Below are 23879 nucleotides of genomic sequence, written 5' to 3' on the forward strand. Positions count from 1 at the left end.
TACCCAGCTGGGCTAGCCTTCTTCCCTGCTGACTTGTCTTTCAGCACATGGAGACAGCTTGTTCCTGTGACTTTAAGACATCCTTCTTGAGCAGTGTCCAACCTTCCTGGACTCCTTGGCCCTTCAGGACTGCCTTCCAAGGGACTCTGTCAATCTGTCTCTGAAACAGGCCAAAGTCTGCCCACCAGAAGTCCAAGGTGGCAAGATCCATTCACTTGATCCTGGTGCATGCAGAAGAGAGATGAGAACAGATTTAAACAAAGACCATAAATTTAAACAATGACAGGATTTGTTTCACAAATGACAGGAACTCAGCATTAGTTCCAAAGAAGACAAGGTGATAAAAAAGGGGGGAAATCATCACCCAAGAAATTACAAGACTTATTTTAAGCACAGTTGCTGATCTTGTAGATTTTGTCCATTGGTTGAATACTCAGAAATCAATTATATCACTGATTGATTAGCGATGTACATTTCTTACCAACCTTGACCTTAATGGACACTTAACAGCCAGGACCTCACATTTCCCTCTTTTCAGGCATAGGTTTGTTTTCTGAAACAATATCCATGTAGCACTTATTGGGTTTACTTCCCCCCAAAACATTTGTAATTCCCCAATAAGATGTAATTAGAAGCAAACTTGGATCAGCAGAGATTTAGTTTCCATGTTGAAGTCTCTTTATAGCGAAGGGGGAAATCTGTGTATATGCATAGGTGCTTGCCTTAAGGTTTATGTTCCTATGAAAACAAAAATTCTTCTCTTTGTGTCCTAAAATGTGAAACAAACTCTTACCTTGGGCAGCTCCTCAGAATCCAAGGATCCCAACAGCTGTGCCAACACTGATGTAAGTATTTTTCAGTGTGAGGAATAGCACAGGAGATTATTATTAATTGCCACCTTCATAAATTCTTCTGTCCTCCTGTCCATTCCCTGTCCCTCCCCTGAGATCCCAGATTAGCTGACATATTTGAAAATTCTCAACCAGTTGGACAGCAAAAAAACCACACTTCCCGTGCTCACTGCTATGTTTTCTTCATCAGGAACATAATTTTATTTCATGTTACTGAGAAAGAACCCATGATGAAAGCTAGCAAATACTTCCGTGGAACAGAATAAATAAAGTGGAAATCGTATTTCTGAAAAAAAAAATATTAATCATCAATAGCTACTGCATTGTTTCATCTCTGTTGAGAACATACTTCCTGCTGTCCTCCTCTTTGTTTTACGAGATATTTCTCTTATAGCACTAAACACAAATTTTAAGTGACCTTAAACTATCAGATAAACATAAAAGCATTGTAACCACTTCTCCTTCATTCATGTGCCTCTGTTTATTTTATTTTTGCCAGATATTGTTTTCCTCTTACACAATCTAATAGGAATGCGACTGTGACAAATGTGGGTGTGCCTTTGAATAATTTCTCTTGCTGTATTTGGATCTGTCCTTAATATGACTTTTCTGTACGATACATAAGGCACCAGACATGTATCTTTCAGGTCCTGAAGTGCATAATCATGCCCCGCCAGGTGATAGATAGGTACACCTGTGTCTGGATGAGAGTATTTCACGATGAAGTAGCATTTCCATCAATATTCTCACTGTTTTTAAAACTCATTCTTGTAAAACAGATTATTTGAGCTGAGATACTTTTTCAGAGTAGATGATGTCAGTTGTTAGAGGTTGCATATCCTTGGGGGTGGCAGGAGAATTGTTAGAAGCCATTTGATGACTATCAGCATGACTGTGTTATTCCTGCATATTCCTCTGAAGTGGATTAGTTCCAGCTGGATCTTAACCAATGTTGAACTATATATGTGCTCAGGCTCTTTGGTGTTTCTAAACCCCCTTTTCTCTCATATTTTACTCCAACTGCTTGATAAAGATACCTTCTTTTAAGGGAGCTGTTAGTCAATATCAAAAGAGAAACAGGTGCCTGAAAACAGTCGGATCCGCAGGGCAATAGGCACTGGAGTATACAAGATAGCGCTTGCCTCCTGACTGAGAAGAAAAGCAAGACTGCACACGAGCACAGGGCCAGGATCAGACAAGCCAGAGACAAGCCAGAGGTGAAGTCACTCCTGTAATGCTGAAAATGACGTGTTAGGATTCTGGTAAAAGCTGATACTAACTCTGCTGTCTGCTCTTACACTTAAAACTCTCTGCAAAACAACCCCCAAACATTCAGGAGTTTATTACCCCTTGACTACATATACATGTCCAAGACTGAATACTTCTCTTTAGCAAAATTATGTTTGCCGACTCTTACAACTGGCTTTATAAAACTTTGACACTTTGAAGTTGATGAGAGTTTCATCACCTAACTGATGAAGCATATCCACTAAACACAAACCCCTGGGTTTTTTTCTTATTATATTCAATTTATTGATGATTTTCTTCAATATCTTTCAAAAACAACTAGTGCAAAGAATAGGATTTGAGGCAGGCTCTGAGCCCTTGGTTTCTCCTATTTCATGCTGAAGCAGGGAAGTTTCCTTTGTGATGCCATCTCCAGTTTCCTTGACGTGTTCCACATCACATATCCTCTGAACATAGCCTGGGAGATGAACAGTCACTGTTCTTTGCTCTGGACCTATGTAGTTTTAATAGAAACAGAACTGATTTCTGATACATTTTGGATGGTTGACATGGTGTTTTTTCCTTGCCTTTCCGCTGGGCGTTGAGTAATAAGCTATTGCCCTGGGAAGTGCCAATGTTCCAGTCTTTGTAGGGATGGAAAACCCTTTCTTGCACTTTAAAACTGCTTCCATACACAGAAACAATATTCAGTAGCTCTAATGGCTTTTGAAGCTATTACTCTTAAGTCTTTATCTCATCTGAACCTTGAGCTATTGCAATCAAGTTATTAGGTTCAAAAGATACAGCCAGCAATTGCAATGTTGGGTTTTCAAACTTCCATAAATATTCTTCAAATACTTCCCCAGTCCCCTCAGCATCTTCATAGCCTCCTATGGACTCTTTCCAGTAGTACCCTGTCTCTCTTGAACTGGAGATTACACAACTGGGCACAATACTCCACATTGTTATCTTTGCTGAGTTTAAACCACCTCTATTACAACTTTGCATTATAAGCCTCCTGAAGAATTCTTGAAAAGAATATTTCACCTGAAAAGATTCAGTTTGTGGTTGGTTGGTTTCTTCCCCAGAACAATGTTCAGGAAAAATATGTGCTTCTCTGAATAGCTTTTGTAGTTTCTCATTATTGGTATGTGCCAACAATACAACTTGACAGCTGATTGACTTCTTGAGGATGTATTCATTGGAGTATCCTCTTATCTCCTTTGCTCACTTCTTTTCCTTTCTGCTCAGAGTGATCTAAGGGTAAGATTAAGAAAGGCAGATGTAGGGAGCTTTCAGCAGAAAGACTTCCTTCCAAACTACAGCAGTGATCATTCTGGGGATTTCAGTGAATCAATGTGACATAAATACACTGATATGGTTGGTTGGTTTTCAGCTGGATTAGGCATGACTTTAGACTACTTTCATTCCTCATTGCTTTGCTGGAGAAAAAATGATAGAAACATATCCTTGCCCTGCTAAAACACGATCTCCTTGTGTGAGAACAATGACCACAGCTCAAGCAGACATAGAGGCTTGATGACAAAACCTGGTAGTGTTTAGTAATGAGTTACCCTTGTCTATTGACAGCAAAACCCAAGTAATGATACCAAAATATCACCAGCCAGAAGCTGCTACAATTTAGCAGAGCAAATCCAGTGGAATTCACCCTATCCTAATACGGGTGAACTTCTGGAATAAAGCCTTCTGTTCCAGTCCTGCCAGCCTAAACAACAAGGCATGTGCCGGCCTTTGTTAGTGGGGTCTACCTGAAAAGACGAAAATGGCATGAATCTGCAATTTCAGACCCATTCTCAGCTGCAAAACATCCATCTCTAAATGGACTCAAGAGGAGCACTTGTGTTGACTTAAGGGTATATGTTAAAGGATCATGCTGTCGTGGTCCATCCCTAGGAAATTAATTTATTTCCAATGGCAGTGCTGAGTAAGTCTCAAGAAGCCACAGCACTGTTTTATCTTTCATATCACCACAATTATTGCCAATGGTCATCGATTCATCTAGAGAACAGCAGTCAATGCACTAAACCATACAGACAATTTACCATAGAATCATAGAGTCACAGAATCATAGAATTGTTTGGGTTGGAAGGGACCTTCAAGATCATCTAGTTCCAACACACCTGCTATGGGCAGAGGCGTCTTCCACTAGACCAGGCTGCTCAGAGTCCTGTCCAATCTGGTGCTGAAAACATCCAGGGCTCATTGATCAACTGTCATTAGTTCATTTTGAGGGTTTTGTCCTTCTAACAAGGGGGGGGAAAGCCCTCTAATTGTTGTGGCTTTGTGGTCAGGAATCTTAGTAAACCTGGCTGCTAAACCCCATGCACCTGTTCTGAGAAGCTTCCCTCCACTGCAGGGTTATTCCTGTTTCAAAGGCATCTCCCTTACAATGGTCTGAAGACGAAATACCAGTTTATGAGCAATTGCCAGGGTGCAATTTTTGATTTGTAACAAAAAATCCCACTTAATATTTAAGAGATTGATTACCACAAATTCTACCTACCATTTTACTCATGAGCTACAAATCTGAGCTAGGTAACACTAATATTGCACAGAGAAGCTGTCTGTTAGCCAAGAAGAAACAAGCCGGCAAACAGATCTATGCTGCTCCACCTTGGTTTATTTGAAAAATTAAAATTTTAAGGAAACTGGATGAGAAGCAGTGAGTGTATGTGGCTACTAACATATGGGCACTGCTCCTGTGAGGAGAAAGACTCCATCATGTGTGACCACCCCTGCTGTAGCCACCTGAGGAATGTTCTTGAAGCTTCTATGGCACATCAGCACCTGCAGATCCCAATGTAAGACTAAAGTCAATGACATCCTGGATTAACTGGAGAATTAAGTGACTTTAGAAAACTGGAACCATTGTAGTGCTTCTCCACTGGGTTATCCCCAGCATTACCTCTGAATTAATAAATCCTTCAGACTTAGGTGTTTGGGGGTTGGGTCGGTTTTTTCCACATTTTGGGGAGATACATTCCCTGGTACCAGGAATAAGCCAGTTTCCAGAATAACCATCCTAGAGTCACAGAATGGTTTGTGTTGGAAGGGACCTTAAAGTTCTAATTCCAACCCCCTTGCCATTAGCAGGGACGAATCCTACTAGACTGAACACCTCCCAGGAGGGGGCATCCACAATATCCCTGGGCAACCTGCTCCAGTGTCTCAACACCCTTACTGTAAAGAATTTATTTCTACTACCTAGTCTAAACCACATGAAATAAAGTGTGGCAGCACAGAAGAGTGGCATCAAAACCAAGTGAAGAATTCCTACATCCTTTTCTACCCAAAAAAATCCCATTTTTATGACACTATGACTAGAGCATCAATTTCCTCAAAGGCCATTGTACCCAGTCAAAGTCAATATTAAAATTCAATATAACTAAGAGTTAGGCTGAATCCTGGGTTGGAAAGCTGCCCCTTGGACACCCGCATGCTGCTGAGGTGCCCACTCTGTCTGCTTCCATGGGAATATGCCCATTGACTTCAGAGAAAGATAAGGAAACCAAATGAAAGGCTTTCAGACCAGTTCCTCTTCCACTCTGTCACACTAATTCTAAACCAGGTACTGACATGAACATAGTTCCCCAAGAAGGAACTGTTCATAAACCACCTCCAGGAAAACACATTCATTTTCTCGCTAAAGATTACTTACCTTTTGCTCCCCTTTACAGAAGAAAACATCATTTTTGTTCAGACTATATTGAATCCACAGTCAAATCTGCACTCCAGTGATGAATCAAGCTAGACATTTTGCTTTCCCTTCCCAGTGTTGAAAGGCAGCTTGGTGGAGGGCTCTGGCACCCTCACAGGAAAGAATTTTTTCCTCCTGTTCAGATGGAACCTCCTGTATTCCAGTTTGTGACTGCTGCCCCTTGTTCTGTTGCTGGGCACCACAGAAAAGAGATTGACCACAAAGACTACAAGAATGAGCAAATTGTCATGGCTGAGCAGCCCTTTAAAGTATGCTGTAAAGATAAAATTATCCTTCAGCTTCACTCCGTGCTCCCATCCCAAACCAACTATTAAGCTAGGATTTTGTTTTCTTAGTTGAGTTATAAACCAGTTCTCATCCTCTCCAAGGCAAGGGCAGCCACATTCCAGTGGTAAGACACTGATGCTTTGAACAGAGCCAAGGAGTTCAAGGAAGCAGATAAAACTCTTTGTGATGTGGATGCAAACATCTAAACTTTGCTGGTAACCAGTGGAGTGAGTTGAAAGAGCAAGCAGTGTGATTAAATAAGATTGTGTTAATTTTAGATTTCCATTCTGGGACTTTTAAACATAAACTTTTTCAAGATAGGTATTACTTATACCCCTTCACTATCTATGTGTGGTTTCAGATCAGGTCTTCGTATTGCCTCTTCCATGGAGCTTTTAACTCATTCAAAGCACAGAGCATCTTCTAGGAATAAATCAGGGATCTGTAGGAGAGAGAGTACTGTGGACATAAAGAAACATTACCCTCATCTCTGCTAACCCTGCACAGCTCCTATGATTAGGGCTGTCTGTGTCTCTGTGTACTGATGGATGTTGTAGTATTGAAGATTCCAGTTTCATGTGTGGAACAACTAGAAAGGTGAAAGAGGCAGGAGAATGCAGGAAGGGGAAAGCAAATCGAGTGGCATTGAGTGCACCATCAGCAAGTTTGCAGATGACACCAAGCTGAGTGATGTTGTTGATATGCCAGAGGTATGGGATGGCATCCAGAGGGATCTGGACAAGCTGGGGAGGTGAACCCAGGTGAACCTCATGAGGTTCAACAAGAGCAAGTGCAGGGTTCTCCTAGATAAGAACAATCCTCACTATCAAGACAGACTGGGGGATGAGGTGATAGAAAGCAGCCCTGTGGAAAAGGACTCGGGGGTGCTGATGGATGAGAAGCTGGACATGAACAGACAGTGTGTGCTTTCAGCCCAGAAGGCAAATCACACCCTGGGCTGCATCAAAAGATGTGTTGCCAGCAGATCCAGAGAGGTGATTCTGCCACTTTGCTCTGGGGAGACCTCACCTGGAGTACCATGTCCAGGTCTGGAGCCCTAAATATAGGAAGGACATGGAGCTGATGGAGTGGGTCCAGAGGAGGACCACGAAAATGATCGGAGTTGGAACACCTCTGCTAAGACGACAGGCTGAGGGAGCTGGGGTTGTCTAGCCTGGAGAAGAGAAGGATCCAGGGAGACCTAATAGCAGCCTTCCAGTACCTGAAGGGGGAAGGATGGAGAAAGACTGTTTGCAAAGGCCTGTGGTGATAGGATGAGGGGCAATGGCTTCAAACTGGAGAAGAGCAGATTTAGACTGGATGTCAGGAGCAGGTTCTTTGCTATGAGGATGGTGGAACACTGGAACAGGTTGCCTAGGGAGGTGGTTGTGGCCCCATCCCTGGAGATATTCAAAGTGAGGCTTGACAGGGCTCTGGGCAGCCTGATCGAGTTGAGGATGCCCCTGCTTACTGCAGAGGAGGGTGGACTAGAGGACCTTTGGCGATCCCTTCCAACCCAGACCATTCTATGATTCTATGATTCTAAATGCTCGACAGAAAATATACGTTTTGCCCTACAAGGTCACCCTTTAGTCCTGCTTCTGTCTCAAAGCTTATATTTGATACAAAGCCATGTAAAACATAGCAGTCGTCAGTTTCTATGTCTGTCTTTGGAAACTCAGTTCAAGATGTTGCATACTCAGCTGGAGTTACAAGAAGAATCTACTATTTAAACCTTAACAAATAACTATATTCTTAGAGATATTTAAACCTAAGCCTCTTTAATTGAATAGCAGAAACCACTGGGCATCTCTGACAATATGCAATTTATTTCATGTCTCAGCTCCACATGGGTAGAGGATGGATACCAATACCAACTCATTTCATTGACAGATTGTGGAGAAAAATTAATGGCCGCTAAAAAACCCCAGAATACTACATTGATTCTACCGTTGAAGTCCACATGGAAACCTGGGAGTATCTGCTAGTGTTCTTTAACAGCAAGATTTTGGAGAAAGAAGCTCCATCCTTACCAGTAAAGGGCTAGATGTGATGATATCCATGTAAATTACCAAGAACCTCTAAGTATTAATTACCATTCTTTAGTTATTTCCAACTGGTTATTTACTGCCTTAATCTAACCCAGAAGTCAATGCTTTGCAGATCAACAAAGTAATGTCTTAGTAATTTGGAGAATTAAGAGTCTCTTTCTTCTGGACTTTCATGTAAAGAGTCTTACCCAATTGCTGTTCCTTCAGGTGATCCCATTTTCCTCAGTGTGTCACAGAATTAAACCCTTCTTTCTGCCTTTATGCCTGAAATGACCACTCTAGAAACTGACCACACCACAAAATGGGAAACAGCTCTGCGTTGGATGTACAGATAAAGATTGCAAGAAATGCTTTTCCAGAGCATTCGTTTTAATTGAATCCATCACAGACCACTTATGAGACAAGAGACTGAGGTGGAGATGAAGAAAACTTGGGGAAAGCAAGAGGGACAGAAATGACAGAGCATATCAGAGCGCAAGGATGGGCTACATCCCAAGTGTTAAAATGAGGACAGAACAGGATCAGAATAGGAAAGAAAAGTCTTAGGTTGCAGAGGGAGATGATGTATTTCATATCTAATATGTCAACATAGTTTGGCCAGTCTAGAGTTTTAAATTATCCAGTGGTCTTGGATCAAGAAAGTATGGATCATAGATGCCAGAGTAGGATTAATCTCACCTTTCTGTAGGCAGTGGCAGAATGGGTGCCATACTGCCAATCAGTACAAGTCCAGGCAACAAAGCAAATCACGCTTTTCCACCTGAACATGAGGAAATAATTCTCTGCTCTGAAGCTGCTGGAGCCCTGCACCAGACTGCCCAGAGGCTGTGGAGTCTCCTCCCCATGGTGGGATTCCACACCCACCTGGACACTGTGATCATGGGCAACCTACTGTGGGTGACCATGCTTTAGCAGGGGGGTTGGACTAGATGATGTCCAGAGGTCCCTTCTAACCAAGGGGTTAATCAAGTCTGAGAAAGGAATCTCCAGCTCTTTCTACATAAATCATCCAAAGCCCACAAACAGAACCACCTTTTCTGAATGGGTACCTGCTGTACAAAAGTCCAAAATTTGTTTATCAAAGTAGAATATTGAGGAGTTTCTTGGTGTTCCAGAAATGGTTGTGGAAGACTTTGGAAAAATAATGAGTAATTTGATCAAAAAACGCCCAGCAATGGTCTCCTCTCCTGACACTGGTTTCGTTCCACCTTTCAGCTATTTTGAGATCAGAAATGCCATTTTGCAGAATTTGCTTTTGACAGAGTTAACTCCTCAGATCTACCTTTGCACAACAATAACTTTGGTTCATCAAGTTAATGGTTTACTATACAGCACTTTGCACAATTTCCTGTGAAGCATTCCCAGATGACATATGAAGTGACAAGAACAAGCTGGAATCATAAGAAAGTCAACAACTTTGTGTTGACCCATCCTACCATGGCAGCTTTGGTGGGACCTTCCCCATTTTGCACACAGTCATTTGGAAGATGTAAGTCCCATCTGTGCTGTTAGCAATGATCACTGAATCACAGAATCCCAGCATGGTGAATGTCAGAAGGGACCTCTGGGGATCATCTACTCCAATTCCCCTGCTATAGGAGGGTCACCTGGAGCAGGTTGCCTAAGATCACAGTGTCCAGGTGGGTTTGGAATCTCTCCAGAGAAGGAAACTCCGCAACCTCAGTGCTCTGTCACTCTCAAAGTTAAGAAGTTTTTCTCATGCTTAGATGGAACTTTGTATGTTCTAGTTTGTGCCTGTTACCCCTTGTCCTTTCACTGGGCACCATTAAAGAGTGTGGTCCCGTTCTCCTGCCTCCCAGCCTTTAGCTACTGATAAGCATTGAGAAGATCTCCTCTCAATATGGTCTTTTCCAAGCCAAACAGCCCCAGGTCTCTCAGCTATTCTTCTTCAGAGATGCTCCAGTCTCCTGAGCTTCTTTGTAGCCTCTGCTGGACTTTCTCCTGTAGTTCCCAGTCTCTCTTGGACTGGGGAGCCCGCAACTGGGCTCACTGGGGCAGAGTAGATGGGGACAAGAACCTCCTTTGACATTCGTCTTAATGCACACTAGAAGACCATTTGTGGCCTTGGCCATGAGGGCACATTAGTGGCTCATGGTGAACTTGTCCACCAGCACTCCCAGGTCCTTCTCTGCTGAGCTGCTTTCCAGCAGGTCAGTCCCTCACCTGTACTAGTGCAGGGAGTTATTCCTCCCCAGATGCTCTTGCTCCTGTTCTTCTCATATCATCTGGGGGTGCTTCAAAGGGAACTGTGCAAGGCATGATATAGTAAACCATTAACTTGGTGAATTAAAGGCATCATTGTACAAAGGCAGATGGGATGAGTTACTCCTTCAAGAGTAAATTCTGCAAAATGGAGTTTCTGATTTGAAAAGGTCTGAAGAGTGGGACAAAACCAAGGTACACTTGCCCTTGTTGAACTTCATGAGGTTCCTCTCCACCCAACTTTTCAGCCCGTCCAGGTTATCAAGCATTGAGGTCTGCTTGGTTCCCATGTGAATCTGGATCCATTTGGACATGGGTCCTTCACACTCAGGCAAAACCATTCAACCAAGTTTGGAGAAATGCACGCAGATGCAGTCACTATCCCTGGAAGCATTCAAAAATCATGCCAACATGATACAGTGGGCATGGTGGTGTTGGCTTGACAGTTGGATTTGATGATCTTAAAGGTCTTCACCAACCAAAATGGTTCTATGATTCCACCATCATTCTGAGCGTTAAGATGTGATGGAGGTAGAGAAGGCCAATGGATAGGGAGCTGCCCAGGACCATGGAGGCGCGGGTCTGGGATCCGGCAGGGCTCAGATCTGGGCTCCACAACCGCGAGGGACTCAGCGAACCCTCGATGTCTTCTCCTGTCCATGCCCGCCCCCCCACCACCACCGCGGCCCCAGTTCTTCACCCTCGCCTTTCCAAACTCCGCCGCCCACCCTCTCCGCTCCCCCAGGCGCGTCCCCGCCGGGCTCAGCTGAGCAGACAATGGGAGATCAAAGGCGGGCTGGGGCGGGAGGAGGACGATGGTGCCGGGGGCGGCGGGAGCGGTTGTTGCGTGTGGCGCCGACTCTCTGCGCTCGATTAGTGTTCCTGGGGAGGGAGCGAGCGAGGGCACGGCGGGGCGGGGGGTGCGGGGCCCGGGCCGCCGCCGCCGTGCGCGGGTGTGTGAGCGTGTGAACGCGCCTTAGAGCGTGAGCGCGCCCCTGAGGGAGCGTGAGTGGGCGCGGGGGCGCGCCTGTGTGCGTGCGAGAGGCGCGGGAGCGAGCGGGGAGCCAGCGAGTTGCGCAGCTGCCGTGCGCACAGCCCCGCCGCCGCCACCAGCAGCACCTCAGTGGCATTTAGCGATCGAAGCTGGTAGTTGCGCTGGAGAGAGACGCGCAGGGAGGAGGAAGAAGAAGAAGAGGTGGAGGAGGAGAAGGAGAAGAGGAGGGGGAGGGGGAGGGAGAGGGAGAGGGAAAGGGAGAAGAAGAAGAAGACGACGACGAAGACGAAGAAGAAGACGAGGAGGAGGGAGAAGAGGAGGAGGAGGAGGCCACACGGACACCAACTGAAACAAAGTCTTTCCAAACCAGCACCCAACTCTACCTTGTGAGGCTCCCCAGCATGGCTTCCGAGGAACTCTACGAGGTAACAGCCCCCCGAGCGCCGGCCCTGCCCCCCGGCCCCGCCGGCCACCCCACCCCACCCGCCTTTTTGTTGCTCTCGGGAGAGCCGGCGGGCTTGTCACCCACACTTGCTGCGGCTGCCCCTGCCCGCTGGGCCCAGCGCCTGCCTGTGTGTCTGTGTGTCCGCCCCCCGCCGCCCAGCCTGGCCCCCCGCCCCCCCTTCCCTCCCCAGTTTTGCTGGAGGAGGACGGAAATGTGACTGAAAGGAGGAGACGGCAAAGTGTTACCCGTGGCCTGCGCTTCTTCCCCCCCCCTCACGTTCACACCACACTTTGACTCCAGAAGGAGAAGTGGGGTGGGGGTGGGTGCCGAATGGTGGGGAGCAGCGCTGACAGCCACCACTTTCTCCAGGAGCGAGCAGGGTGAAGTGTGTGTGCAAAAATGTGTGCAAAGCAGAGTTAATGCATGTGTCCGGGCAGGGGGGCAGGGCAGAGGGGCTTTCCTCCTGCATTGTACCCAAGTCCTGGGCTACCATCCTGTGCCTTGGCCATGCAGCAAGCCGCCGTAATGCAAAAATATTAAAATTTAAACTCCACCGTTCTTCGTGCTCCAACGAAGGTTAAGGTTGTGAGGAAAGCCAAAAAGATTGAAAGTTAGGGCTCTGACACACCATCCTTCACTTGCCGCTCGGGAGGTGGTCAGCGTGGGTGCTGATGGGAGAGGAAGGGGTTTTGGGGTGAAGAAGAGAGCAAGGTAACAGCCTAACTTTGGATTTCCTGTCTTATGTGTGGCGATTTCCCATCCTTGCCCTTAATTGAAAAGCATAATGGTTCTCTTGGATTTAACTTCCTTGTTTTCATTTTTACAAGAAGTCATCCCTGGAAGTGAAAAGCTGTTGTTTTAGAGCCATGCTTGTCTTTTGGGTAAAGAAGTGGCCACCTAAAATGAAAAACAGTTTTATATCGTAGTTAATGTGCATGCAGGCAGGCACTGCTTTATTAAAAAATACTTATATCCAGAGGCTGAAAGGCTGAGGTTAAAGGGAGACAAGCAGCCTTCAGAACACTTGACAGAAGAGGATGCCTTACTGTACTGTTGGTGCATGTGTATCTCCCCTTAATGGAGTTACATTTGTGCTGCCATGGGTGAACAGAGCTGGAGAAGCCAGGGAAGGGTGAGCAAGTTTTTACTAACAATCAGAGGTGCTGAACTGATAGCCTAGAAGATTCGCAAGGAGAAAAATCATGGATGGCTGCTTTGGCAAGTTTCCCTATCCTCATAATGTAGCTTAAGCCAATCTTGAAGGGATCATCCTTGAAAGCAGGATAGAAATTTAGGAAACGACCTGCATGCGAAACGATTGCCAAAAACTTGCTTTGACTTTGGGAAGAGTTGTGTTGGGTTTGTGGAGTTTGCCCCAGAGGCTGGGCTATGGCTGATACTCGCTCTTTGTGTGTCACTGTGTTTGATCAAAGATGAATGATGGGATGTTGGTTTTGATAGACACAAAAAAGACCAGAAAGAATATGTTTGCTGGAGAGTTGACTGAGGTTAAGAGCGGCCATTCTCACTACTTTTGGTTGTCATAGATAGTGTTGGAAGTGTTGACTTGTATGAAAGGCTCAGTGATCTGTTGAACGTGGCTGTCCTCACTGGGTGGGCAGCTTGTGATGTCCATTGGGTGGAAGCTTCTTTCACAAAACACCTGAAGAGATAAACTCTTTTAATCGTCTTAAGTTTGTTTGAGGTGCTGAAATTGTTAATGCTCTTGGACTCGGATGTGGTCAGACTGCTTTGTTTGCAATTCTTTTTCTAAATTGATACTAATTTTTTATGAGTTTTGTCTTGGAATGAAATTTAGAGTCATGCCTGAAAAATCATAAAATCATAAACAATTTAAATACAGTGAGCACTACTTTGGCAAGTACATAACTGTTGGCCTGAAATGTTGTCTATTAGGTAATTGAAAGCCTTCTATGAACTTGGGGTTTGCTTCATGTTCCTGAATACTTTATTTGCAAATCATGGCGTATGATATTCTTTGAATATTGTGATTGAAATCCAGTGTGAAATCTAACGAGTGCCATTGTTTTACCTCTCTTTTTCCTTCTCACTCTTGATCTTGTGTCTTGATTGAAAAAAGTGTGCAATCTACTTGTGATTGTTAGACAGTACAAATGAGAACTGCTCCTGCTGGTTTGTGTTAAGGTTCTTCCAAAATACAAATGGGAGGTCCTCTTATAAACAGTAAAAATGAAGGTAAGTTCCTTTTGGTTTCCTAAAGAAAACAGACTCTTTATGGATTCAATTGTTGTCTGTGAGATGATTGCTTCTTTCACTCTGGATATCACCTCTGAAGAGAGCCAGCTGAACCGTAGGGCAGGGATTTGGAATTCAATGATCAAACCTTGATATCCACCGAGGGGCTGTAAGGATGACGGTGTTGGGCTGAAGCATATATCCTCTACGCCATTTGTTCATGTCCATTTTTGAGGTTGTGGTAAAGACTACCTGCTTTTTCAGAGGAGATCTGAAAAAAATATGACGCTTTTGTTGAAAAGCCTTGAGGAGACTTTTTTTTTTTTTTTTGATGGAGTGTGAAACAAGCAGTAATGGTGCCAACCTCTATGTGTGAGGTGAATAACATTGGTTTTCTTTTGGCAAATTTGGTTCTTCAGGTGATGACTTGTTAGTGAGGTGGACTGACGAGGAGCAGATGTACAAGGCAGGTAAAGGAAAACCTGAGAAATGGTGGTGTTGGGGGGGAGTTCCCCCAAACTTTGTTTCAATAGACATTGACATTTTACCTCATCTTTCTTCATCGGTGCTGTCTACTTTATTGTGGCTTTGGGAAAGTCCTTTGTATAGCTGCTTGGAGAAATAGTGGGGCTACTTTCTTCATAAAGCACTGCAATAGTAAACAGGTAAATCTTCCAACGGGTGGAGATCAGTCCATAAAGCATCTACCTCTTGGAAGATCGTTGCTCATCGTCTTCACTGGAGTAATTACAAGTATCTACCTCATTGAGAAGGTCAATTTGGAAGTAAATGTTTGCTTGCTCTCTCTGCAGTCAGAGCACCCAACCTCCACTGTCAGGCCCTTGCAGTGATGTCTGAGGTTGAAGTAATCATGAATGGTGATTGGTATGACCAGTGTAATGAAATGTGGAAGTCATCCCATGAAAGTGCTGCCTGAGACAAATGTCTGTTAGCCAGCAGATCAGAAGTACCACATGGTGGTTGGTAGGCAAGTGCTAAAGCTGTGCTAAGTTCAGAAAAGACTTTCTTTTAAAATTTAATAACTTTTTTTGTACTAAGTGTGGTCAAAATATGTTGAAGTTCTCGTTGGAGCTTGCATCTAATGAAACAACCAAAGATTTCCATCTTTCCTCTAAGAGTTACTGTTTTTTACCAAGACGCAAAACAGTGATTGTGAATTTTGAAAGTGTACCTTGTGCATCCTTGTTTTTCCTTCGCTCTGTATTTCATTGAATTGTGGAAATGTTTTGGTTGTAACTTGAAGATCATTGAGTCAAACCATTACCGAACTCTAACTTAAAGTCTGCTGCTGAACCATGTCTCTCAGCACCATATCTCTGTGTCTTTTAAGCACCTCCAGAGATGGGGATTCAACCACCTCCCTGGGCAGGCTGTTTCAGTTGGATAGTCACCTCGCGTTTTAAGGTGACTTAATTGACTTCCATTAAAATATTACAGGTTAATTTATTTAAAGTCCTGTAGTCCATACTTTTGCATTTTAAAATATTTTGTAGAATGGAAAATGCCTTTATTTAAAAAAAATTTTCAAGCGTCTTGCAAAATACCTATGTGTAGCTTCAAACTGGAAGAAACTCAACCTAAATTAGACATCAGGAAGAAATTCTTCCCTATGAGCATGGTGAGGCATTAGAACAGGTTGTCCAGAGAAGCTGTGGAGGCTCCAAGTCTGTAAGTGTTCAGAGCCAGGATGGTTGGGACCTTGAGCAACTTGGTCTAGTGAGAGGTGTCCCTGACCATGGCATGGGGTTGGAACTAGGTGTCCTTGAAGATCCCTTCCAGCCCAAACCATTCTATGATTTTTTTCATCCCGATGTCCAGTATTCTCAAGATGATACTTCAGCTCCAATGATGATTCAGTATTTTTGGTTTTATTTTGAGAACTAAAGCCTTTGACATTAAATTATACAGACACAGTGAAATTACAAACTGAAATGAATTTCAGGAGCAACTGGCTGGAGCTCTGTGGCCTTGCAGTAGGCTATATGTCAAGTTTAATTGCCTAATAAGCAAGACCTAGAGACATGTATTCTGTGAAAATTTAAGCTTTGTGTGTGCAGCAGTGGCCACAAGTCAAAAACAAGTGATCCTGTGGGCTGTTCCTCAGCTCCTGTGCTTGTTGTTTAAATGACAGAGTATAGAAAACCGAAGGAGAAATGCTGTCATTTAGCGGAGAATTTGATACTGCATGGGAATTACACACTCAAACCCCGAGCTTGTCTCACAGCCCTGGTAACACAGCAGTGATCATCAAGTTTTCTGTGCCCTTACTGGAAAGTTTAGACATTTGCTTTGCCTAAGTTAACCAAAAGGGTAAATCCATTCCCTACGGTCCACAGCGTGGTGTTTATTGTGATTTCTTACTGCTATTTGATGAAAGATTGCTATTAACAACTCATTAGAATTGCCTGTTCGGGCAAGAACCATTTTACCACCATTGAATTGGGTTTGTTTTATTCAACCTCTCTTGCAGGACATCTGAAATATCTTGGGATCTATCTTCTGCTTGTTTCTGATGTGCCGATTACTGAGTTGATGGTTAAATATCAGTGACACTTGTTCATAAAGGGGGGTCTTATAGTTGTTGAGCTGTAATGACCGAGTCTTTCCCATTTCACTGTGACAAGAGGCACAGCTGTTTTTGCTTGTTTCAGAGAGGTAAAAGACTGACTTGCTTGGCTAACCCTGGCCAACTAAATGAGACTCAGCGTTTACATCAGACCTGCTTGTGTTGCTTCCAACCCTTAGGAACTGTACATCTGGCTTAAAATAGAGTTGGGGATTAGCTCTTCATCCCCCTCTGAATGTTTCACTCCTTGAAACCAGAGCACTGCAGGAATGCAGCCACCATGTTTAGTGCAAGAAGCTCGGCTTTTGTCCGTGTCTCTTGCCACGCTGCTATTCACCAGTCTGAGTTCTCCTCTACCAGAGCTCTAGACAGAATTGAGGAGATCTGGTGGCCTGGTTTTGGTTGTTGCAGCAGAGGAAATCCCTGAGCCCATGGGGTTCCTCCCTGCTCTCGTCGGTGGGTGCTGCTAGTGCAGGAAGACTCTCGTGATGCTCCCAGAGTTCAAACACTCACGTCCAACAGAGTGAAATTCAGCTTGAGTCCTCTGTAGGATCTCAGTGCACAGATAAGGAGATGGTTTAGCAGTGTTTAGGAACAAAACTCTTTGGTACATACATGTAAAGGGCAGGGGACAAGAGGGTGGGGCCACACTCTTTTCAGTAGTGTCTAGCAACTGGACAAGAGGCAGTAGGCACAAACTGCAATCCAGGAGGTTCCATCTGAACATGAGGAAAAAATTCTTTGCTGTGAGGGTGCTGAAGCCCTGGACCAGGGTCCCTAGAGGGGTTGTGGAGTGTCGTTCTCTGAAGAGATTCCATCTTCCCTGAACATTACAATCCTGAGCAACCTGCTGTGGGTAACCCTGCTTTAGTAGAGGAGTTGGACTGAGTGGTCTCCAGAGGTTCTTTCCCGCCCCCAGCATGCTGCGATCCTTTGTATATGTCAGAGGTATATTAAGAAAACAGATAATTTTTTTTTCTGTGTAACATGCTTTGAATTGTCCATGTCTGTCAGGAAAAAAAAGGGATGGAAGGGAGAGGAAGTGGAAAAGATGCTCCATCCACAAAGCATGTGAGTCTCTGATAATTCTTATCTTCATAGTCTCTCCCTTTCAGAGCAGACTGCTTAATTTCTTGAGCTTTGTGGTCAATCAAAGATTGGCGAGCATGGTGCTACTCGTGTTTGGAGTTATGAAATAATTACTTCCAATTCACAGGCCTGTACTATCAGAGAAGGTTGCTCCCACTATGCTGGCATCCAGTACCTCTAGAATGAGGATAAATTATTGGACACAAGGGACTTAATGAGATACACCACAGCCTCTTGTTCCTCAAGGAGTTTGGTGTAGCTGGAAGAGTGTCAGTGATGCTGCGTCCCTCTGACTTCTCAATAGGTGTAGCTTTGTTTCTTCTTTTGGAAGCATCTGTTGGAAGCATGAGCTCCATAGTCTATATTTGCAAGGTGAAAAGAGATGCACAAGTCTCTGCTTATTAACTTCTGTTCCTTTGAGGTTTTGGATGCCATGTGATAAGCTTATTTGTCAATGAAAGAGGGTTGCTGGATTTTTTTATGTATTTTTGAGAAAAACATAATATTTTTCATATTAAATGTACCATATGTTTTTTCTGACAATACATTGTTAATCCAGAAAATATCTTAAATGCTGACATTCTATATTTTCCTTATCAAGTGTATTCTTCTCAGCTGTAGTATCTAAGAGCTGTTATTTTGCTAATTTTTGATGGGCTTTTAATATTTACACACAAGAATTTTGTGTTCTTTGTAATAACTTCTTTGAACTTCTCTCTGTATTACTTAGAGGAAAAGAAAATTGGCATATTACCAGTTCAGTGCTCTATAAAGGCAAGAATATTTACTGGTTTTATAAACATCCTCAGAAGATTTACATATGTCCCCTAATGGTGACCTGCTGCAGATCTTTGTCAAGGATGCTATGAATATGTAGGAAAATACAGAATGGATATAGATAAACCCCATATTTTAGCCATAGATTTTAATTTTAAAATTATTTTGCATCCTCTTTGCCAGCACAAAATGCAAAATAAAAGAACTGTTTATTAGACATCTTTGATATTTATTTGTTTGATTGAGTAATGAAACAAAGTAACTCCTGTGACAGTTCTGTTGTGATTCCTTAGTGAAGTCACTCTGCACAAAATAAACTAGTGCAGCTCTGATCAGATCTTCCTTATTGGCCACCTTGTGCCTGATGGTTTGTTTGTTTCAGGTTTTTTGTGGAAAAAAGATAAGATGTGTGATTTTAGTGGCCTAACCACATTTGTAGCCCTGCCTTCCCAACAGCTCTGCCCCCACAGTGTCTGAAAGTTTCATAGCTTTTAAGTAAGTTATTAAATTAAGCCTTAATGTTCAATCTTTGCTGATTGTCATCATAGCATCTGAAAAATCAAACCACAGGGGTTTTGAAGTGTCCTTGATGGACAATGAAGGAAGGAGATAAATTTTTTTCTGTTTTATTTTTGTGTGTGTTTGGGGTTTTTTAAGTAGCTTTGTAATTTTCGCTTTGCAAAGACATTGAAATATCTCTAAATATCTCTACTTCACGTAAAAGAAGAATTTAGGGAATTTCACTTGGTTTAGGGAATAATACAAAAATTTGCTTTACTTTTAAGATACCACAGTTTAAAGTGAATTATGGGAAGTGTATTTTGATGTATTTAGCACAGAAAAACATTAGGTTTGCACTTTCTAAATACATGTGTTGAGGAGCCACTGAGGTGAATTCCTAAGTGTGCTGAAGAGTATCTTAACACCAAAATAATTCCTTGACACCATGATATACTGAATGTTGTATTTGGTGGATATTCAGAAGTCTTTCCATAAAATGCAGTTTTTCACTGAAAGATTGTATATTGATAACGTTTTGTTGCCATAACTATGTAGATGTATGAAGAGTACAAACAATTCCAAGTGACTTTGAGATAGTTCCCCTCATAGCTGCATTATCATTTGTCTGGTTGCTAAATCAGGCTTGTTTGTTGTTTTGATTTCAGCACCTGATTTCCCCCAGTTCTATGTATAAAATATAGCTTGTGCTAGCACAGTGTGACTCTTCCATCATATTTTAGCAGCTAGGTCACTTACAAGGTTAAAGCTAACAGATCCAGGATTGTGTCTGTAAGAAATAATGAGAATGTAAGACTGTATGTACTGACACTGAAGATCCATCCCGTTCAGCAGTCTGATTCCCATCACAGGTCTGTAATGTCTTACTGTGGAGAGAAAAAATGGGAAGTGTGGCATAGCAATAAACCCTGGGAGATCTTGTGGCTGGTTTTGTTGGGACTAAGGCGGGTTTCAGCCTCAGTTATCAAACGCCAGCAAACGGACCTGAGCTCTGCAGGTGCTCAGAGCCTACTTTTGTAGCTTACATGATCAAATACAACAGAAACACCAGCTCTGGATGAAATCTGAAGTCACCAGCAGTGCATGCTCTAGATATCTGCACAGTCTTCAGTGGAAACCTGGGGTCTGTATCCCAAAGTAAGGTCTAGTGAACTGCTTTGTTGCGTAGTCTCCTGGTCTAGAAAATGTAGAGAGTGGAGTATGGCCAGAGAATAAAACAGATTGTAAAAGTGCTCATAATAATAATTTTTTAAATTAATGTCATGGTTTGAATCATAGAATTGTCAGGGTTGGAAGGGACTTCAAGGATCATGTAGTTTCAACCCCCCTGCCATGGGCAGGGACACCTCACACTAGATCAGGTTGCTCAGAGTCCCATCCAGCCTGGCCTTAAAAAAACTCCAGGGATGGGGCTCCTACCACCTCCCTGGGCAACCTGTTCCAGTGTCTCACCACCCTCATAGTGAAGAACTTCTTCCTAACATCCAGTCTGAATCTACCCACTTCTATTTTTGCTTCATTCCCCCTAGTCCTATCACTATCCAACATCCTAAAAAGTCCCTCCCCAGCTTTCTTGTAGGCCCCCTTCAGATACTGAAAGACCACAATAAGGTCTTCTTGGAGCCTTCTCTTCTTCAGAATAGCCCAAACTCTCACACTCTTTCCATAGCAGAGGTGCTCCAGCCCTTCAAACTCGTGGCCCTTCTCTGGACATGCTCCAGCACGTCCATATCTTTATGTAATAGGGTCTCCAGAACTGGACACAGTACTCCAGGTGGGGTCTCACCAAAGTGGAGTAAATTGACACTATTTTGTGACTGTAAGTATAGATTGTACTGGACTATAATCTTTCTAATATTAGGTAGGTTTATGAGCAGCTTTTTATTAAAGTAAAGATATATTTTCTGTGTAGGCTTTTTGCCACACAGTAACTGTATACTGCAACTTTTAACTGGCCCTTCGTGTTTTCAAGGCTGGCACATTTTTTCTGGCTTGTTTGGGTCACAGAGAAGGACCAAACTCAATCTTTGCTTACTAGTGTTTTCTAAGAACAAAGAAACAGAAAGAAAGTAAAAGCAACAATGTTTACATCAGACTGGGATTCTTGAACTTTTGTTCTTAGTGTAATTCTTGGTGGAATTAGATCATAAACAGTTATTCACAATAGATGTATTCCAAGCCACTTGACAGCCAGTTGTATGAGTGCTTCCACAGAAGCAATTTCTAATGCTTCCTGAATGTGATGGCTGTAGAGCTTCTTCCCCAGAAGATCAAGGTGTGTGTAGGAGCACCTCACCACCAGTGGAAGAACTAAACAGATGTCTAAACATTCCCAAGGGTCATGGGAGTCCTAAATGAGTGTAGTTTTAGAGGAGTCAATCAGTTTTCACTTATGATATAGTAAAGTCAGAAGTTTCACAGTTATATTTAAAATGACAGTACACCCAGTGTTGTTCACAATGTGTGTACATGGCTAGAGAAGGTTGAAGCCCAGGTTAAAAAATGGTTTTACGTTTTTTTCTTTCCTTTGGTTCATATGCTTAGTCTTGTGGACGTCATGGTTTGATTGTACACAGGGTATGTGTTCACTGGGAGAGTAAAGGACACTTGATCTCTGTTTCATTTTATTTTGGAAAAAACACTCATAAGACAACGTCATACAGAAGTCTCCGATGAGTTTATTATCTTATGACTTTGGAGAGGTATGACTTCCAGAGAGCTAACCTTGGAAAAAACTGTCTTTTTACTCAGGCCGTCAAGGAATGATGATCAGTAACAACACAGAATTTCTTCCCCAGAGGCTGATTTGGATTCTGTTTCACTCCTGTTAGAGGCATCTCTCTTCTATCAGGACAGATCACTAATTGTGTTGTTTTTCCTCTCTCCCACACTGTACTCATCACATCTCCTGAGATTTGTGCTTACTCTTTTATATTGCCCAAGAATAAAAGATTAGGTTCTGAATGAGAAGATGGAAATGATTGTATTTAAAGATGCTGCTTTGAGATGTAACGTTGTAGGAGTGCTGAAACATGGAAGGCAGTGCATCAAGCAGCTGTTGATTCCACAGCTCATGTCCCTGACTACAGAAGCTCAATGGATCTGAGGGATTGCTACTTCACATATCTTTAAAAGCACTCAAAGAAGTGATCTTGCTCATTTTTTCATCATCAGTGTTGTAACTATGCAAATTGTGCCCTTCTCTATTTAGTGAAGCAGCAGGGCTGTTTGTCCTTTATTGGATTTTAAAAAATTGCTTTTGGAGATAAGTCATTACAATACTTTAAAAACAATTTTTTACAGGGATTGTTTTCCATTTTAAGTTCAGTTTTGTTCTGAAAACAATACAAAGGAGAATAAGCATATTGAATGAGACCATGTTTTGGAGGTTCTTTTTGCTACCATTATTAGTGGCACATTTATTTATTTTATTTCTTCTCTCTGAGGTGATAGAATAAGCACTAGCACATTGTGTGGTTCCTGTCCCTGTAAACATTTGGTCTTGGTCCACTAAGAATGACAGATGAAACTTTACTGTTTGTACCTATTCCTATATTATTTTCCTCCATTTTATCCGGATAAAAATGTTTGTTAAGCTTTAGCGCTTCATGCCTTTGGATACTCAGGAAAAGCAAAGAATGATGGACAGCTCTCAGTTAAGTTACAATTAAAATAATCTAAAAATAGATAATATTTTTTTTCCAGTGCAAGTGAACATCTTAGTCATTCTTTACTGGCACTGGCCTATGAAATGGGAAATTCCTGTCTTTATTTCTGTGTGTTATTTGAATATCTTCAATATTAATTGAATTATTCAACCTTAAAATCCTTACTTAAGTAATTCCAACTTAGTTTATTCTAAAGAATTTAATCCTCTTCACTTGAACATACATATCTCTAATCAAAGCTATTAAATAACAAAACCGATTCTTTACATGGATGAAAATAATTTGCTTTATTATGACATTCTTATTGTCAAGTAAAAATAACGTCTTTTTTTGTTGTTTCTTTTGTCTTGTTCATGATGGATGTTTACATAAATAATGGCAATTAATAGGAATCATTATTCTAACGTATATATATAAAAAAATAAACCTCTCTCTCTCTATGTGTGTGTATATATGTTATATATGTGGGTTTATTCTTTCCATTAGTTAAATAAGGCTTTGTATGGCTTTAAAAAAAATTTTCTTCTGTACACGTTTTTATATTTCTGAAGCTTGAACTAAGATGTGAACAGAAGTGATTGATTTGGGAGGAGGAATTTTAGATCTTCATATGCTAACTAATGTCTTAAAAGTCTACTGAGACATAGTAAATGATGAGCTCTTCTGCTGAGCCACAACGGCAGCTTGGGCACATGTTAAGAGGGCTGGAAAATTAATCTGGCTTAATTAAAAACAACCAAGCAAGAAAGCTGCCTCCAAAAATGCCCATTTGGTAGAATCAGTTCCTCAGCCTGGTTCAGTACATGGCTGTACACATACTTGCCAGGATCACAAAGCAGGTGTGGAAGGTCATTGGAGCCGTTGAGCCACCAAATGATAGCCACAGCAAGCAAGTCCTGAGATTGGGAAAAGGACTTTGTGTGTCCTACAGCATTTTTCCTCTTTCCCATAATCCTTCTTTGAGTGGCTGGTGTTGTAAAGTAAGTTTTGAAACATACTAAATGTGAAGGAAGGAGACTCTGTTCCTTGCCCGCTTTCAGCTGGCAGTCTGAGGGCTCTCTACAGGTTGAGCAAATTTAGATGCTGTGAGCCTTGGTTGCTACCACTGCCTCTGCCAGCAAGCTACTCACTCTTCCCTCTTCCTTTACACCTTGGTGTCCCTGGGTCAGTTGGATGCCCTTTAAGAAAGCCTGTTTAGTTGAAGGCTGGCCACTGTTTCCTGAAT

The 23879-nt window shown here is 42.6% G+C and overlaps 1 protein-coding gene across 2 annotated transcripts in view; it reads left to right on the forward strand.

Moving 5' to 3' along the window:
- The first annotated feature begins 11720 nt into the window (after nt 1–11720).
- The window catches only part of CDYL (chromodomain Y like), an 84945-nt gene continuing 72786 nt past the window's right edge, over nt 11721–23879 (forward strand). For both annotated transcript variants that reach the window (XM_054381675.1, XM_054381676.1), the window contains exon 1: nt 11721–11777. In XM_054381675.1, the coding sequence (XP_054237650.1) occupies nt 11754–11777 (24 nt within the window). In that variant the 5' untranslated portion in view covers nt 11721–11753. The remainder of the gene's footprint in view (nt 11778–23879) is intronic.

This window comes from Indicator indicator, chromosome 6 (assembly GCF_027791375.1).
Source record: "Indicator indicator isolate 239-I01 chromosome 6, UM_Iind_1.1, whole genome shotgun sequence".
NCBI classification, from domain to species: domain Eukaryota; kingdom Metazoa; phylum Chordata; class Aves; order Piciformes; family Indicatoridae; genus Indicator; species Indicator indicator.